Source organism: Mastigoproctus giganteus, chromosome 11, assembly GCF_048544385.1.
Source record: "Mastigoproctus giganteus isolate SK-2022 chromosome 11, ASM4854438v1, whole genome shotgun sequence".
In the NCBI taxonomy this organism is placed as follows: Eukaryota; Metazoa; Arthropoda; class Arachnida; order Uropygi; family Thelyphonidae; genus Mastigoproctus; species Mastigoproctus giganteus.
The window spans coordinates 62,602,648-62,622,546 of NC_143585.1; the positions used below are offsets into that span (position 1 = coordinate 62,602,648).

General features: G+C 35.6%; 1 protein-coding gene across 1 annotated transcript in view; it reads left to right on the forward strand.

Moving 5' to 3' along the window:
• The window catches only part of unc-45 (unc-45 myosin chaperone), a 284,174-nt gene that overhangs the window by 56,545 nt on the left and 207,730 nt on the right, over nucleotides 1–19,899 (forward strand). Inside the window, exons 6-7 of the mRNA XM_090384191.1 lie at nucleotides 4,821–4,989; nucleotides 16,848–17,006. Of these exons, the coding sequence (XP_090240317.1) occupies nucleotides 4,821–4,989; nucleotides 16,848–17,006 (328 nt within the window). The remainder of the gene's footprint in view (nucleotides 1–4,820; nucleotides 4,990–16,847; nucleotides 17,007–19,899) is intronic.

Below are 19,899 nucleotides of genomic sequence, written 5' to 3' on the forward strand. Positions count from 1 at the left end.
TTTTCAGTAAATATTTTTAAAATATTTGTTTTTTCAAGTCTTTCAAAAACCAGAAGGTATATGCTATTCACCTAAAAAAAAAATCCAGAGGGCACACAGCATATACCCTCCACTACAGCCCTGGATATACCCAGAGTTACTAACAGTCCCACTATCATAATGGTGCAAATAGAGAATTTGGTTATCGCAGAATGATGACTGGATTTTGCTGAAATTTATCTCCTTGACTCAAAATTCACCTGAGCATCAATTCTGTCAGTGTTTAGAACTTCCAGATTGTGACCAGCCTGAGAGACCATCACCTTAGGAAGTTACACATCGCATCGCTCGGTTCTTTCCGCGTTCGCAACTCAAATTAATGATCTGGTATACAACATTTCTTGCAGTGATTGCGACTCGTCTTACCAAGGTTCGACGCGGGTTTTCTCTTAATATTCGTGTAAATTAACACGAAGCCTCAGTTCGTGCTTCTCGTTCAGCAGCGTCAGAATTAGCCTTTCATGCCTTTAACGAAAAACATACTTTTTTATTTAACGAGGCCAAAATACTTAACGTTCAACGTAATTATACGCGACTATTAATTGCAGAAACCGTTGAAATTAAATTACACGAGAATTCTGTTAATGTTCGGTGGCCATATTTGATCTCCGATGTTTGTTTGTTTGTTATTTGGTTTTTAGGAGCATTAGCAACTAAGGCCATGTTGCTCCGGGATATGCGGTGGTCATTCCCTGACCTTTCCGCATCCTCCGTATTTGGTGGTGACGGGCTCGAACCCCGGTCTAATCAAGAAGCGTGTGCTGCGCACTGCTGCTCCTTCCCACCTGGCTACCGAGGCGCCGTCTCCGATGCGTGGACCTTTACGCGCATGCGCAAAGACATATAATCACTATTTAAGTTGCAGGTTTAGCCTGATTTGGTAATTTTCATTCCTGTGATCACGACAGTTGGTCGAAAAGCATTGTCAGCTTCAGGAAGGAAAATCGTTTTGAATATTTTCGTTAGATTCTTTTAATTGCGTTAATTTGAATTTTAATTGTTTTAAAATTGATTTTGAATTGTGTTAAATTGATTATTTATATTTTACTTTAATGTACCGGTAAGTTGTCGATTTTTCCGTTTTAATTTCTGGAGGGTATCATACGGAAGTGTTCTACGTACTATATTGAGGTAAACTCCTCTTATTAATTTACTAATGTCATATTATATAGGTTATAATATAATAATAAAAGAAATACATAATTAAAAGCTATAAAGCTTTGTTTATTTATTATTTAATAAATAAATAAATAATAAATAAACAAAGTTACAAGGGGTAATGGATTTATACCTCTCTTAGTTTTAGGTTCTTGTCCTGAATTTATTTATTACACTTGCAAATTCACTATAAATGACTTAGTTATTTTAATTGGCAAATTGAAGAATGGTGTTAATATACCAATTTGAGAGTCAAACACCATCATCATCAGCCATTTTCAATCCACTGCAGGATGAAGGCCTCTCTAGAAACTTTCAGTTCCTTCCATTTTGTGCAGTGGCCATCCATTTACCACCCACAAACTCATGAATTTCATCTGTCCATCTCCGTTGTTGTCTTCCAGGTTTTCTTCTGTTACCATTCTGTTATTTTCTTAGTCCATCTGTCATCATGTTTTCAAGCTATGTGTCCTGCCCAATTTAGTTCTTTAGTTTTGATAAGAATGTCCTTTACTTGAGCTTGCTGCCTAATCCATGTGTTTCTCTTCTTATCTAACAGTCTGATTCCCAATAAATTTGGTTCCATTCTTCGCTGCGTAGTTCTCAACTTTTCTTCCATTCTTTTGGTGATGCGTGTCCAAGTTTCACTTCCATAAGTCATGGTGGGGAGTATACATTGGTTCATTATTTTGTTTCAGACAAATTGGGATTTTGCTCCTCAGTATATGACTATATTTCCTGAATGCTATCCATCCAAAATTTATTCTTCTCTTGACTTCCATCCATTTATCATTATTACAGCTAATCACTTGTCCCAGATAGGTATATGACTCCAGCTTTTCAATTACTGCTCCTTCAATGATTATATCCCTATCTGTGGCATACTTGTTCATCATTACTTTTGTTTTAGCCATATTCATCTTTAGTCCAAAATCCTTACTAACTCTGAATAACTGATTAAGATTTTCCTCTAATTCTTTGGGATCGTGGTTTATGACCACAATGTCATCTGCAAATCATAAATGGTTTAGGTACACTCCATTCACATTGACTCCTTTCTGCGACCAGTCTAATCTTCTGAAAGCTTCCTCAAGGGCAGCAGTAAACAATTTCAGGGATATTGTGTCTCCTCGTCGAACTCCTTTCTCAGTTTTAAATTTATTACTGTCTTTGTCTAGTCTAATAAAGGAGGTAGCATTCTCATATATTTTCTTCAAAATCATAATATATGGGGTATCTATGCCTTGTCTTTCCAGTGCCTAAAACAGTACTTTATGCTGTATAGAGTCAAAATGCCTTTTCATAATCCATAAATGCCAGGCATAATGGTGTTTTATATTCATTTGCTTTCTCTATTAGCTGTGATATTACGTGAAGGTGATCCATAGTTGAGAATCCTGTCCTAAAGCCAGCTTGCTCTTTCGGTTGATTCTCATCAAGTATTCTTTATAATCTGTTAGTAATGACCCCTGTGAACAACTTGTAGATGTGGGATAACAAGCTAATTGGTCTATAATTTCCAATTTCTGATTTATCTCCTTTCTTATGCAGCAAAACTATGATTGCATTATTGCACTCCTTAGGCTTCACCCTCTTCTAATGCCTTTTGTGAAGAGTCTTGCCAGTTTTTGTGTCATGTCTCTTCCTGCCAATTTTAACAACTCTACAGTAACTTCATCTTCCCTAGGGGCTTTCTGATTCTTCATTTTCTTCAAAGCATGTTCTACCTCATTTGGAGATCGGGTATGTCGTATGAGTTACTAATTTGTGATCCATCTTTCCCACTGCTGGCATCATTCCCTCGCTCCTTGTATATAGTAGTGTTCTGCTATTTGAATTATGCCTTCTCTGCTATTTATAAGTAAACCACTATTTTTCAGTTTTAGTAGTCTTTCTGTATTACTGCTTATGGCTGCTGATTTAAATTCTTTGTTTTCCCTTAATGCTTGTTCTACTTTTCTTGCATTAAATTTTCTTATGTCCTCTCTGAGTCTCTTTGTAATGGCTTTGCATTAGAAACTCAGTATACTCAATTTTCTTCTTGTCAGTGTTTTTCTTGCTCTTCATTTGTTATCTTGGGTTCATCATGACAAGTGTTTCTTGACTAATTTTTTCTTCTTTGGATTTCTTTTTACTTTCTGTGATAAAGCCCAAGGTTTCTTGGGCTTTATCACTATCAGAAAGTTTTGATATTCCTCATTGATATCTTGGTCCTGAGCAGTCTGCAGAAGCTCAAACTTGTTCTTAAGTTCCAGTACATACTGCTTTTTCTCCTCTTCTGTTATCTCAAAGACCTTTTTATTATTTACTCGAGTCAGTTTTTTCCTTTCTTTTCTTACATCTACAGGGTGATTCACTACCAGTGCGACAAACTTGCAGAGGTGTAGGGGGGACACAAAGACGAATCGGAATCACATAGCATTGCAGGGTCCGAAATGCCTTTGTCATGCGGTAGAGGACGTTGAATGGGAGGTCGCGTGAACAGCGATCCCGCTGGAAGTCAGCATTTGCAAACCGTTTCTGTTGAAGAAACCAAGTAGCAAAAGTCCTCCGGAGTGGATAATCCGCAGGCTCCAATGATTGGATGCATTGCAGATGGTATGAACTCGTTTGGTTTGTTGACAGTATCCTCCATACAGTGGATTGGGAAATACCCAATCGTTGGCCTATCGCTCAAGTACTCGTACTCGGATTGCCTTCTGCAAGACGTAGGACATTCTCCTCATTGTCTGGCGTCTTCGTCGTTTGCTCTCGATTCATGGTACCTCTCGTGAAACAATCAGTCTCACGTAACCTTCTGTGCACACGTGCGAAAATCGTATGATGAAGAGCACGCCTGTGTGGGAAACGTTCCTGGTACAAGCGCAGAGCGGCGTGCCCGTTACAGTCCGCAGCTCCATAACGCGAAGTTCATGTCGGCCAGTTCAACGTTTGAATACTCGTCCATCCTACTGCCTCGGGAATGGGTTCGCAAATGCTGACTTCCGGCGGGATCGCTGTTCACGCAACCTCTCGTTCAACGTCCTCTACCGCATGACAAAGGCATTTCAGACCCTGTAATGCTATGTGATTCTGATTCGTCTTTTTGCTCCCTACACCTCCTGCAAGTTTGTCGCACTGGTAGTGAATCACAATGTATATCAAGTGTGCATCTTACTATTCTGTGATTGCTTCCAACATTTACCTTGTTCAGGATGGTAACATCATTCATGATATCTCGTCTGTTAGTGAGGATGAAGTCGATTTCATTAGTTGTTCATTAGTCAAACATCAAGCAAGATATTAAAAAATTGTGAAGCCAATTTTTATCTAAATAGGCTCATTGTTGAAATTTGCCAAATTTATAATTTGGATGATTAGCATCCATTTCTAACATTTTGTGTTGTTCAGTTTTTTTTTATTTTATTTATAGTGTAATAGTGAGCTTATTAAAAGAAATTTATTAGAAACTGGATTTTTCTCCATTTCAGTTTGGGAATGGGTAGCCATATACAGAATCACACACTGAACTTTGAAAACACCAATTTTGCATTACATATATATATATTTTTAATTAAATAAATTAAATGTTTGTTGTGCATCACAAATTCTATAATGCATTTTTTCTCTCCTTATATATCTAGACCACAAAAATCTTGCAGTATATAGGAATTCCATTTATTATTGATAACCTGAATTCAAAGAATGAGCAATATGTGAATGCTGTACAATATTTTATCCAAATTACACTAAATTCACTCACAGGAATGGATATAAAGGAAGCAAAAAAGCCAAATAAAGCATTGTATGGAGGTAAAACTTTTAAAACAATCATTTTTCTTTTAGTTTTTATGATTTTTTTTTAAATGTTATTTCACTGTATGAAGAGATTTGTTTATTGGTTGGGAGTGAAAAGGAATATTCTTGTCAGCATCAACCAGACAGGAAATGTGACTTAATTTTTTAAGTAATAATTTAGTTTGAAGTAGCAAAATAAAATCTGCTTATATAGAAAAAAAAAAGAAAATACCAAACCAGTGAGATAGTATATTTCTTTGCTAGTTTAAGGGTTTCAAAAATGAAAAAACTAGAATTAATGTACTTCTGAAATGCAAAGCTTTAGAAATCTTAAAATACCGTGTAGATAGACTAATAATAAAATAGCAAATGCTAAAAAAAGCGGTATTCACTTGAATAAATCTGCATGGTTTAATTAGAGAGGGTTGGTTAATATTTAGGTTGAATAGTTGAGTTAAAGAGACTAAGGGAGGGGCAAAAATAAAGTGTTATTTCGGAAATTAGAATAGGCCCAAGGGAACAGATATGTACACATCTAATCCTTGGTTGTCATTAAAGTAGGGAATAGTTGAAATTAAATAAATAATATAGTGGACCAATAGTCATTACGGGGACTTTCGTTGGATTACAACGTCTTCAGTTGGCAATTGAGTGGGTAGAGAACGCGCGTGATATTTAAGAAAATATTTATACTCTCGTGATGCACTTTTTGACATGTGGTAACCTCAACCATGAGCGGTTCCAAATCAGTGAAAGGTTGAAGGGGAGTTTAGTGTTTAAGACTAAGATTGGAGTGGTGCCGATACCACTCAATGGCTAGTGCTACATATTGAAGAATTCTATAGCTGGATTTGAGTTTAATAATAGAAACGGTAGAATCAATAAGAGGGGTATGGATATGGGTTCGAGCTTGAGTTGTGAGTTCTGTAACGGTTTGGTTAGTCGTAAGACTGTAGTGGTGGTAATATGCGCGGGTGTTAGAGGTTTTTGATGAGCCAAATTTTGTAGTAGTGCTTCCAATGTAACAAGTGTCGCAGTTTGGCTGGCAATTAATAAGGTATATTATATTATTAAGATCGCTGATGGGATATTTATGTGTGTCTTTGTAAGAGCTGAAAAAAGATCCCAGTTTATTATAAGCAGAAAAGACAAGAGAGATATCGGTATTGTTGCATATGCGCCGAAACTGTCCTACTAGTTCACTGTGATAGGGGAGGACTATGCGGGTGTTTGTATTGTTGTTATGTCTGATCGGGTTATTAATTTTATTTTTGGCGATGGAAATTGTATGTAAGATAAGTTGATGGGGGTAACCTCTGGCTATGAATTTATCAGTGAGGTATTGGATTTCGTTGTGTAGGTCATTTTGTGAAGAGCTAAATTTTAGAGCGCTGTGGATTTGGTTATATAAGACAGCTTTTTTGGTATTAAGGGGGTGATGTGAAGCGAAATGTGAGTATTTGCCATTATGTGTGTTTTTCCTGAACATTTTTGTACTTCGTTTTGTACCTGTAATGTAGATGGCGAGGTTAAGAAAATTGATCTGGTTTAGTCCAATTTCAAGGGTGTAAGCCTGTCATGTACAGAATTAAGTTATGAAAAGAGATTTTCGATGCTTCGTCTATTGCCTATTGCAAGGATGTCGTCAGCGTATCGTATGTATATTTTAATTCAAGGGGGAAGGGGTGTAGAATTTGGTTCTCGATGGTGGCCAGGTAAATTTCGGACAAGGGGGCCGAAATACCTAAGCCCATTGGTAAGCCAAATATTTGTTGAAAAATTTGGTTGTTGAATCTGAAGTATCTGGCATCTAATAAAAGTGTAGTGAGTTCGAGGATGTGGTATATGGAGAGAGAGAGGTGCGTTCTGTTAAGGTGTTATCTGCCGCTAGAAACTCACGTAGAGATGTGACATCGAAGGACGGTAATATGTCACTATCAGATATTACGATATTGTTGATTTTTTGGAAGGCTTGATTGGTGTTGTTAATTTTAAAAGTGGAAAATCTAGTAAGAGGGGATATAATTTTGACTAGGAAGGTAGATAAATTAGCGAAAGCTGATTTGCTGTATGAAACTATTGGTCTTAATGGATGGTCAGTTTTATGTAACTTAATGATCCCGAACATATGGGAAAGGATATTGTTGCAGATTCCTAATTGCTGTAATGTAAAAAGATTAATTTCCTTATTTTGTCTGTGTTTCCTAAGAATTGTATCTAGTTTGTTTTTGAGTTTTGTAATGTTCTGGTTATTGTCACTTATATATGTGTCATGATCTGCTAGGGTAGATTCTTTTCAGTTTAAGTATCTTTGTCTAGTATGATGATCGTATCTCCCTTATCTGCTTTTTGAATGATGACATTAGAGGTTTTGCTAAGTTTGTGTATATCCAGGAGTTGTTGTTTCTTCATGTTAGAGTGGGTTGTGAGTTTGGAGTTTATGATACTATTAGTTTAGTGTATTAGGCGCCATTTGTCGGGATGTTGTTCAAGCTTGGATTGGAGTTCTACTATACAGTCTTTAATAGGTTAGTATTGATCTTTAATGGCAAAATTAAAGCCTTGTTCTTGGCCAGAAAGTTCGGAAGGTGTGAATGACTTGGAAGATAGATTAACGGTGGTAATTTTTGGTAATTAATCCATTTTTTGTTATGTCTTTGTTCTGTGTTTTGGATGGTAGCATTAATACGTATATTATTATAATTGGTAAATTCAGTCCAGGCATGAGGTGTCATTTCTTTTTAAGGTGAAATCTAAGTTGTTGTATGCTGTTTAAAAGATTGTGTTTTTTGTTGAATCTTTATTTGAGTTCATCATGAATAATCATAATGGATGTCCGGTGTATAATATGGGGGTAATTTTTCAAATTATTTTTAGGAAAAAGGAGGGCAAATTTAGGAATGACATTGTGATAAAGACATTTTTGTAAGAAGGAGATGTGTAGCTTATTGGAGAAATATTTAATGAGTATGTTAGAGAGTTGTGTTTTTTTTAGACATATCTGAAGGCATCAGGAAGAGGATAAGAAGTTTTGAAGAAATTGAAAATTTAGAATTGAGAATTAAAAGTTAAAAAATTAAGGAGCGATGCAGATAAGGTGTTGATTATAACGTTAAAATATATCTTTAAAGATGACAATGCAAAACTTTAGAAATCTTAAAATACCGTGTAGATAGACTAATAATAAAATAGCTTGAATAAATCTGCATGGTTTAATTAGAGAGGGTTGGTTAATATTTAGGTTGAATAGTTGAGTTAAAGAGACTAAGGGAGAGGCAAAAATAGTGTTATTTCGGAAATTAGAATAGGCGCAAGGGAACAGGTGTGTACACATCTACTCCTTGGTTGTCATTTTCAGGAAAAACACACATACCGGCAAATACTTACATTTCGCTTCACATCACCCCCTTAGTACCAAAAAAGCCATCTTACATAACCAAATCCACAATGCTCTAAAATTTAGCTCTTCACAACACCCCCTTAGTACCAAAAAAGCCATCTTACATAACCAAATCCACAATGCTCTAAAATTTAGCTCTTCACAAAATGACCTACACAACGAAATCCAATACCTCACCGATAAATTCATAGCCAGAGGTTACCCCATCAACTTATCTTACCTACAATTTCCATCGCCAAAAATAAAATTAATAACCCGATCAGACATAACAACAATACAAACACCCGCATAGTCCTCCCCTATCACAGTGAACTAGTAGGGCAGTTCCCGTGCATATTTAACAATACTGATATCTCTCTTGTCTTTTCTGCTTACAATAAACTGGGATCTCTTTTCAGCTCTTACAAATACACACATAAATATCCCATTAGCGATCTTAATAATATAATATACCTTATTAATTGCCAGCCAAACTGCAACACCTGTTACATTGGAAGCACTACTACAAAATTTGGCTCATCAAAAACCTCTAACACCCGCGCATATTACAACCACTACAATCTTACAACTAACCAAACCATTACAGAACTCACAACTCAAGCTCAAACCACACCCCTCTTATCGATTCTGCCATTTCTATTACTGAACTCAAATCCAGCTATAGAATTCTTCAATATGTAGCACTAGCCATTGAGTGGTATCGACACCACTCCAATCTTAAAGTCTTAAACACTAAACTCCCCTTCAACCTTTCACCGATTTGGAACCTCTCACAGTTGAGGTTACCACATGTCAAAAAGTGCATCACGAGAGTATGAATATTTTCTTAAATATCGCGCGTGTTCTCTACCCACTCAATTGCCAACTGAAGACGTAATACAATGAAAGTCCCCATAATGACTATTAGCCCACTATATTATATATTTAATTTCAACTATTCCCTACTTTAATGACAACCAAGGATTAGATGTGTTCACACCTGTTCCCTTGCACCTATTCTAATTTCCGAAATAACACTTTATTTTTGCCCTTCCCTTAGTCTCTTTAACTCAACTATTCAAACTAAATATTAACCAACCCTCTCTAATTAAACCACGCAGATTTATTCAAGGTGAGTACCGCTTTTTTAAGCATTTGCTATTTTATTATTATTTGTACTTCTGCATTCATTCTATCAGTGGTTGTAACCGCTGATAGCAAATCCCAATTCAATTTGAGGCCGTCAATTGCTTCTTTTTTTTTCTTTTTTTTTTTTTTTTTGGTAGTTTTTGGCACATAGGCTTCTGTGGCCATAATGCACCTCCCAAGGTTTTTGCAGTACTTTGATCCAAGCCCGAGGCGGGAATTGAACCGCGACCTTTGGGTTGCCAGGCAGGCACTTTACTCACCCGGCTAGCCCAGTCGGCCAATTGCTTCTAACACACTAAAAAATATATTTTCACTTATTGTATCTTTCAAGATTTTTAATGCAACTAGCTCTTCAGTTACTACAAAATTTTCATTTGCACTTCGGATATAAATTAGTAATTGAACAACTGTATGGCTTGTACTTCACTCTCATCAATTTCTATTGAAAAATGTGTGAATTCACAAACTTTTTCTACGAGTTTATTTTGAACTCTGAGTACTAAATCTTCAGTTCTTCTTTGTTACAGTTGATGAAGATAAACTTACAGATACAAAATTCTTTACTTTCTCAGGACATACTTCTTCTGCAATTGCCAAACAAATTCATTTTACAAATCCTTGTAAAGGCCCTTCCTTCTTCGGCAGTGATTTGGGAGGCTCGAAAACTAGCTGTAACTGCAGATAAATTTTGATGAATGAAAGTTCAAATCTTCTGTTGATGACTTTGAAAAGTTTGGGTGGGTTCTTGGAGTTTTTTCTGCTGCAAAGCTCCTTAAAATTTATCGTAATTTGGGGCATGTTTTGTGGTGTAGTGATATTTTAGATTATATTCCTTGAACACCGACATGGCTTCATTGGAAATAAGACATGTGCAAGTATCATTGAGCAGTGCAAAAAAGTAATTAATTGGCCATCACTCATTAAAAACATGACATTGAGCACCAACTTTTTCTTTTTTTTCAACATCAACTTCAATGTGATTTTATGGGGTCACTGGAAATAAAAAAAATACTCATGAATTTTGAAGTAAGTAAGCACTGATGTGTCTTAAAATGTTATGAAATATTTTAGCATAAAAGTTATTATTATATTCATATCACTCTTATATCATGTGAAATTAATAATATAGTTTATTAGGCTGTTTGCCTAATAAACTACATTATTATAATATAAAACTATATTATTAATTATAATATAGTTTAATAAGGTGACATTTCAGGTATCTTACCGATACCCATCATCAGACCATGCTGTGGGGAGAACAGAAAGGGCTACAAATTTACCAATATTTTAGGATATTACAGTTACAATTACCAATACTACAATTACAATTAGTAATATTACAATTTGCAAATTATGATTCTAAAGTACAGTCAGTCCTCGTATAACACATGTTTACGCTACATGAATTCGATCATACACGATTTATAAATAGGAGAATGATATCTTATACAGGGTGTTTCAGTTAAACGTTTCAGAACTTCTAAGAGGGGTAGGGTACATCCTGACAACTCGAAATCATATAGCAATGTGGGGTCGGAAATGCTTTCCTGAAGCAGTGTTGTACACAGAAGCACCATAAAGAAAAGAGACAGTAAGTGAGAAATCGTTTTAATAATACATGAAAAGAAGCAAAAGGTACATGGATTAAAGTAAGTGTTCGAAGTTTCTTCCACGGGCTACAATGCACGCCTCACATCTCCGACACATGGACATCCGAACATTCTGGAATACTCCAGGCGAATTTCGAATTTCTTCGGCAGCTACTGCGATTCTTGCAACCAGCTCCTCAGCATTGTCAACAGGGGTGTCATAAACTAGCGATTTCATATGACCCCAGAAATAAAAATCAAGACATGATAGGTCGGGTGACCGAGCAGGCCAACGCACGGGACCACCACAACTTACTTTAATCCATGTACCTTTTGCTTCTTTTCATGTATTATTAAAACGATTTCTCACTTACGGTCTCTTTTCTTTATGGTGCTTCTGTGTACAACACCGCTTCAGGAAAGCATTTCCGACCCCACATTGCTATATGATTTCGAGTTGTCAGGATGTACCCTACCCCTCTTAGAAGTTCTGAAACGTTTAACTGAAACACCCTGTATAACACGAACCGAATTCGCTTATGCACGATTCGCCTTTGTGTTTACAAGAAATGGCAGTCGAACGCAGAATCACCCCAACCGAACGCAACACGATAGGAATGAAGAGAAGATTTTGAAAATGTATTTGTTTTTATATCAGTGAAGGGGAAACACATTTCACCATGATAATGTAAAAACCAACACAATTCCAGCTATCGGTATAATCGCAAATGCAATTAGATCGAGTTTACTATCAGTTTATAACAGATTCCACTAGCAGAAATGCAACTGGAAATTGTTTTTATTGTTTTATGGTAGTAACCCCTAGAAATGTGCTTTAGTAAAATGTGAGGTGTTAATAGTGTATCTCTGCCTTTACAGTGTTGTTTATTCAGTTGCTACACACATGCAGCTTTGTTTATGCGTATCAAGTGTTCCTCCTCATTTTGTAATTGTGCTTTATTCCCTAAAAATTAGTAAAATTCTTAAAAGGTGTGAAAAGGAAGCGTCCTGATGAAGACTGTAGATTCAGAGAGAAAAAGCAAAGCAATATCGATAAACAGAGGTGGACTGGGTCAAAAATTCTTACCTGGGAAAATTTATAGTGGCCTCATACTATGGTTTATGGCCAAAATCACACTGGCTTCCGGCCCACCGGGGGTTTCCCGGGTAAGGCTTATGGCCAGTCCGCCTCTGTCGATAGAGAAAAAATATGAAATTGTGAAACGCTTTGAGCAAAATGAAAGACCATGTGATATTGTACGTGCTACAGGCCTAAATGAGGCAATTTCGAGAATTACAAAGAATGCAGAGAAAATAAAAACAACTTTCATAGCAGAACAACTCAAAGTGTAATTAAAATCCATTAGATTAAGACACAAAGAATTGGAAGATATGGAACGGCTGTCATCTGTTTGGATAGAAAATCAAACAAAAAACAAGTTTGCTTACGATAGAAACAAAAGCATTAGCAATATTTTATTACGTAATAGTTGTAATAAAATACTTACGTATTTTATTACGATTATTTATTGTGTTTGGTAATGTTTTGGTTACAAATGTGTGTTCAGTCTTGGGTGGTCGGCACCTAACCCTATTTTTCCCATAGGGCCTGTTGTTTATATTGCACGATTTTGCATTGCACGAGGGTTTCTAGGAACACAACTGTTGTGCTATACGAGGACTGACTGTATTAAGTTTTGAATTGCTGTTACAATAGAAAACAGGAAATCTAGGATAATACAAAGAGATTAAATTCATACCTGCCGACATCCTCCTCTTGCTGATGCTACCAGAAAATTTATGTGCATACAGGCTGCCAGCAGTTAATTTATAGCAGAGGCATTAACTCCATTAACCGATAGGATAGTGTCATGTTTTTATTCTTGATATGGGATATAGTAGAAACCAGGGGTGACCTTTGCTCCCATACTCTGAACATTAGGGTTCATGTGCAGGCTGGTTCAGGATCTTACTGATACCAATCATCAGACCATGCTGCTGGTGTCAGGTTTTATCCTGGATCCGGGATTCTTGTTTAGTGGAAGCCTAGAGTGACCTTGCTCCCATACTCTGGACAACAACCCACATCAGGGTTGTTGTGCAGGCTGGCAAGGGATTAGGAAATCCCTAATTAATGTCTCTAATGCTTATTGCTATTTAATGACAGGGTCAAGATTAACAGATAATTTTTAACAATGCTTCAAAGAATAGCTTTGAGCGGAAATAACAGAATTAATATCTAACAAGATTAAGCTGACGACACAGAGGCATCAACACTATTAATCAACTGAGAACATTAAAATAATCTGTAAAATGTGTTTTTCATAAATTTATTATGATCATATATAAACAAACATTAATTTTCGCGATCTAATTGAAATATCTGTGAGCTGGATAAAATTATTTTGGGAACTCCTGAGGTACAATATTCCACCTCTTGCCACTTATTTGGAAAGGTGTAATTTTTTCCACCATCTTTTTTTTCTATGAGTGAAAAAATTTCTAAAAGCTTTTTTGGTTGAGGCTAATCTTAGGCTGAGGGAATAGGAAACCACCACAAGAGGTATTCTGAGGTTTTTTTTCAGCTCACACAAACATGCAAATCAGTTGTAAGAGAGTGCATTTTACAATCATAAGTCACATGAAGCTGTGACTGGCGCAGCAAGCCAGTAATGGTTCTAACAAATGCCAAACTGTAAGTTCTAATAACACTTGATCATAGTGTTATTTGATCATAGCTTGGAAAATGGTGGGTAGGATGTAAATTAAAGATTGTATGCTACTTTCTCCTGGAAAATAATCTGGATGATTTGAAAAATCATATTTATCAAATAGTAACACTTTTCAACCAAGGTGCCATGCGCCAAACGTGAGAAAGTTTGAATATCACTTGGACATCGCTGTTGTTGTTATTTGGTTTTTAGAAGCATTAGCAACTAAGGCCATATTGCTCTGTGGGGATATGTGGTGGTCATTCCCTGACCTTTCCGAATCCTCTGTATTTGGTGGTCATGGGCTCGAACCCCGGTCTAATCAAAAAGTGTGTGCTACGCACTGCTGCTCATGTCCACCTGGCTACGGAGGCACCTGGACATTGCTGTGATTCCTCATGAAACTCACTATAGAAAATCTGTAATTTAGAAAAATATAAGTTACTGTTTCGATTTACATTATTATTATTATTTTTATATCAATTATAATTTGATCACAGTAATTTTTTTTAAACTACATAATTCTTTTGTAATAACCCAATATATATATATATATATATAACATGCATTTACACAAACTAAGTATGCCATCATTTACTCTTGACATCTTGGTGAATTGTGTTCCCTGTGAGAAGAGTTAAATATCTAAAAAGGTGGGCCTATTTAACTTTGGGATAGTATTTATAAATAAAAAGCTACATGAGAATTTCATAAAGAATAGTTTAAACTCCACCCCTCTTCTAAACTTTTTTTTTTTTTTTTTTTTTTTTTTATGAAAACCCCAAACACGAAAGGTATCAAAACCTATGGTACTTAGTACCGTGCATGGGTTGAAGGAGAAGTATGGGGGGAGGGGATGCCGGAAACTTTGTTCTAGAGACTAAACATGGGTTTCACCACTTCAAGCCTCTAATAAGCAAAGTGGTGGTATTTCACCAGTTGATGAAAGTCATCTACCACCTACAAATCTGAAGTATTGTTCAAATTTTCTGATGGCTGCATTCATTTGCAATGAATGCCAGAGGCACAGACTTGGATGAACCTTTATTTCGACCTACATTTATCAACATATTAAAGTGTTTAATAGTGATATGTATTTTAAAAGGTTTTAACAAATATAGAAAAGGAAATAGTTAATCCTATGATGAACAAAGATTTCTGGATGACTCTAATGATCACTGAAGGGTTACCACAAATTGAAATAATTGTAAAAACATATTATGAGGTGTGTGATCAAAAAGTTCAGGGACTGAAATAGTATTTGGAAAAATTCTGATCTCTTTGAAATTGTCTCCTTGATACTGTATAGCAATTCAGCTATGTTTGAAACTTTTAGAAGCATTCCTTAGAGGCTTATTTTGGAATTGCTAATGGTTCCTGCATAGCATTCTGAATTATTCCCTCACTTCTTGTTAAACTGACTGTTTGACAGGGCATTAAGCTTGAGAAAGATTCACTGTTTGATCATGTGGGATAAGTGAGAGTGCATTAGCAGATGCTCTTTGAGTGAACTGTGGCTCACATCCATATGGCTGCTAAATTCAAGTAACAGTTTTTTATTGTGAACATTGGCCAGACCTGTTGGTCATGCCAAAGCACAAACAAGAATTCATAATGAACAATGCTCTGTGAGCCAAAAAAATATAAGCATGATCTCTGCATTTGATCATAATTATCTTCCTTTTTTTGGGCCTGGGCAATGACAAGGTCTTTCATCGAGAGAATTGGGCCTTTGTTTCCTGATTATAGACATATGCCCACAATTTGATCATCAGCAATGATGGAAGTAACAAAGGTTAGATTAGTAGCAGTGCACTGACAAAGATTCTGACATGCGAGAACTTCTCACTCTCTCTGAGAACGAGAGGAACAAACTTGGCTGAAACATATCACATTCCAAAATCTTGTGTAAAAAGTGATTCATATATTCCATAAGAAATACCAATTTTATTAGCAACTTTGCAGATGGTTAAATGTTGATGTTGATCACACCTGATCTAACCTGGAGTGACCAACAAGAACACAAATGATTAAATCATTAGTTTTTGAAGTTATATTGGTGGTCAGGGCAAGGATCATCTTTGATGGATGAGCAGCCCTCCTTAAACTTTGTAAAATACTGAAACACCTTCAAATTACATGCAGCATTTTTCCTGAAAGTTGTTTTTAACATTTTGTTGGTTTCTGTTGCACTTTTCCTAATTTGATACAAATTCGCTGATCAGTAATGTTTCCTTGGGATTTGCAATAATTCAGGCTGACTGTAAGTGAATGGGTGATTCATGCATTACCATGTCTAGACAAGTTGCCAAATATGTTGCATCCAGTATAACTTATTATGATGCCACAGTTTCAAGATATAGTCAGTCCCTGATTTTTTTTTTTTTTTTTTTTTGGTTTTTTTTTGACTGTTGTATAAGCTAGCTTCCTTACATCATTTACCAGTACTAATAATAATAATATGAAGTCATGCATTTAGAAACAAATTTTATAAACTTTTAATATATCTATTTATATTTTTATTATTTTTTTTTAATGTCTGTTTATAAACTAAATTATTTCTTAAAAGAAAAGTGACTCTGGTTAAAGAATTCCACTTAAACTTGAAAGTTTTTGCATATGTTCATTACTGAAATGTATCAACATTCTTAGGCATATTTTTCCTTGACTTTTTGTAATATTATATATATTCCTGTGCATTAACTGCATGTACTTAAAATATTATGCATAGGATGAATACTTTGACTCATCTGGTATTTAACTTAGATGATGTGAAATATTGCTCTAAAGTTTTTATAGATAAAGAAATATTAAAAATTTACTTTAACTTAAAAGTGTTTTTATTTGTCAAAAAAATTGCTTTTTCCTTTTTTAAGACTATCTGCTGTCACTAGTTGTAAAAGTCACATGGGTTGTCATAACAAAAACCTAATTTCTAAATTAATTTGCTTATTTAGATATGTTCTATTTGCAACATAAAATATGGTAAACTTATGTTAATTTCATATTAAACTAATGCACAATCTGTATTGGTATATGTAGCCAATGAAAAGACGATTGATACCATTCTAACAACATTAGTGAAGAGTGTATCATCTCGAGTAATGTCAGCCTTAGGAAGAGATGCAATTCTTGAACTTATAATGAAGAATGTGGATTATGATGCTCTGAACTGGGGAAAGAAAGTTGTAGATGTTGGTGGTATGTATAGATACAGTTTTCAAAACTACTTAATAATGTAAAATTCTTTTAATAAGCTTTTTTAGTGCTTATATATGCCAAGCATTCCTTTAATACATTAGTTTCAAAGTTTGATTAGTTTGATTTGAATTTGTTAACTTAGTGTCAGAGCCAGAAACTTTCTAGGCACCTTATTAATGGTTAACAGTTTTTATCATTAATTTACAGGTTAAATTAAGCTTTATAAGCCTTAAATTTTGGGATTCTCTACAAATTTCCTTGTTAGATGGATTTTCCCACTACCATATACACATTTTTCCATGTTCCAAGGATTTTTGTGGAATGAGTAATTATTGGAAATTTGAATAAATCTGGACTGTCAACATGCTTCTGCTGATAAAATCTGTGTCACTATGAAACTGCAATCCTAGACAGATACTAACTAGAAAGAATGGGAATTGGTAGCCAGTAAAACATAACTAATTAAGTTTGAAAAAATGTAATTAATTAACATAAGCCTTTCTATTTTTCACTATATGGACTGTCAGCAAATTTTAGTGTTCCAGTTATTCACTAACAGATGTCAAAAATCATGTGGCCTTATGAAAATCTCTGGCAACATTTCAGAAATTATAAAAGCAATTCCAATAGGTCATAACATGTAAGTTTGTTTCACATTGATAATGAAAGGTAATAAGGTAATAGTCACCGCCATATTGCTCCGCATATCCCCGGAGCAATATGGCAACTAAGGCCATATTGCTCCGGGGATATGCGGTAGTCATTCTCTGACCTTTCCACATCCTCTGTATTTGGCGGTCACGGGCTCGAACTCCAGTCTTATCAAGAAGTGTGTGCTACGCACTGCTGCTCCTGCCCACCTGGCTACGGAGGCGCCAGTCACTGCTTTGTGAATTTTAGTCCTATTAGCATTAAGAAACTGAATTTATGCCAAATTTGGAGAATTTTTGTCTGTTTTAAGTTTCCTAAGGCAATATTGAGTTAAGTAATCATTGGATGCTTAGTATATAAAATGTCAGATTATTTTGATTCAGAAGAAGTCCAGAATCAAAATAATCTTAGTTAACATTTTGTTGTGTTGTGGAACTGGTCATTATATGTAAGCAGGTTTAATGACACTAAGTGTATTTCTCTGATCTTCAGACATTTCTGTTAGATTTTCATTCTCCTTGCCAGTTTTGTGTTTTGATGAGACATGCTCTCACTGCTGATTAGCTATAGGATTCTCTGTATCATGAATATTTCTGTTATAATAACAATTTCATATAATTATGCATAATACTGTATTGGACCGAATATAATCTGACTTTTTTCCCAAAAAGATAATATGAAAATAACAGCCCTTAGCTTAAATTCACAGCACTAAAACTGCATTTATTGGGATCTTGAAAATTAGTTTTTGCTTCCAAGAGCATCAGTGATATTTTAGTTATTCTCGCCAGACAGCACTCCTGCCATTAGTACATGTAAAATGGAATTAGATCTTTTGTAGTGGAGATCCACAACCATTCAATTTGCAACATTTCTGAGAACTGATTGAGTCATGGACCAGTATCCCTGTGTTATACTTTTGATACCTAGTTGAGTCCATACCATGATGAATCCAGGCTGTTCTGAGAGCTAAAGGGGAGCTACTCACTGCTAGATAGGTGTACCTTATAAAATGGCCATTCAGTGTAGGTGCTACTTATCTGATCCCTTCTGAAGCTATCTTGAGTCATCCTGAAGCAGTGCTGCATAATGCTGGTCATCACCACTTGCTTCTGACTGATTTGAATTTATTAACTTAGTGTCAGAGTCAGAAACTTTCTAGGGACCTTATTAATGGTTAACAGTTTTTATCATTAATTTACAGGTTAAATTAAGCTTTATAAGCCTTAAATTTTGGGATCCTCTACAAATTTCCTTGTTATATGGATTTTCCCACTACCATATACACATTTTTCCATGTTCCAAGGATTTTTTGTGGAATGAGTAATTATTGGAAATTTGAATTCATCTGGACTGTTAACATGCTTCTGCTGATAAAATCTGTGTACTATGAAACCGCAATCCTAGACAGATACTAACTAGAAAGAATGGGAATTGGTATCCAGTAAAACATAACTAAGTTTGAAAAAATGTAATTAATTAACATAAGCCTTTCTATTTTTCGCTATATGGACTGTCAGCAAATTGATTCAAAAATTTAAGAAGCTGCCTCGTATCACAAATAACTACAGTATATAACTAATGATCTATGGGCCCACCAGTAGATTGACTCCTTTCCTGGACCTGAGAGGACTAACTCCCAAAACTAACCATCAAGTTGACTCTTATACCTGTAGTGTATTTGTGTCCATGAACCCCATCCTACAATTGTCAACAATACAAGCTAGTGGTAGTGGTTGTCCATTTGACTTCAAGTCAGGGCAATACCTTAATCAATGTATAGCAAAGAAAAGTCATTTTCCATCTGGAGGGATGGACATGTCCATGATGGAAATATCTAGTATCCATGAGAAGTAGATCCAGGGTATGCACCATTGCAGAAGTTAACACCTTCACTGCTGTCTTGACCATGACTTTTATCAACTTTATTCAAAAATTATAGGATTGAATCAACCTGGATTGGGAAGGGCAGAGGCATTTTTGGACTTTCTTCTGTCTGTGGCTGAATTTGTCTGCCAATGGCAAAGGTTGCTTGAAAAAACTATCCAGTTTTCTTCTGTAAAATCAAGAGGAAAATAGTTTTTAAAGTCAGGTAGTTTTTTACATCCAAGTGTGTTAAAAATCCCATGATGCACTTATGCATCAACATGCAATTAATGTGTTAATCACTGCAAGACTCCTCCCCCCCCCTCTTTTTCAATTTAGTCACAAGAAGGCAACCCCCATAGGGTGTGGGTGGGCC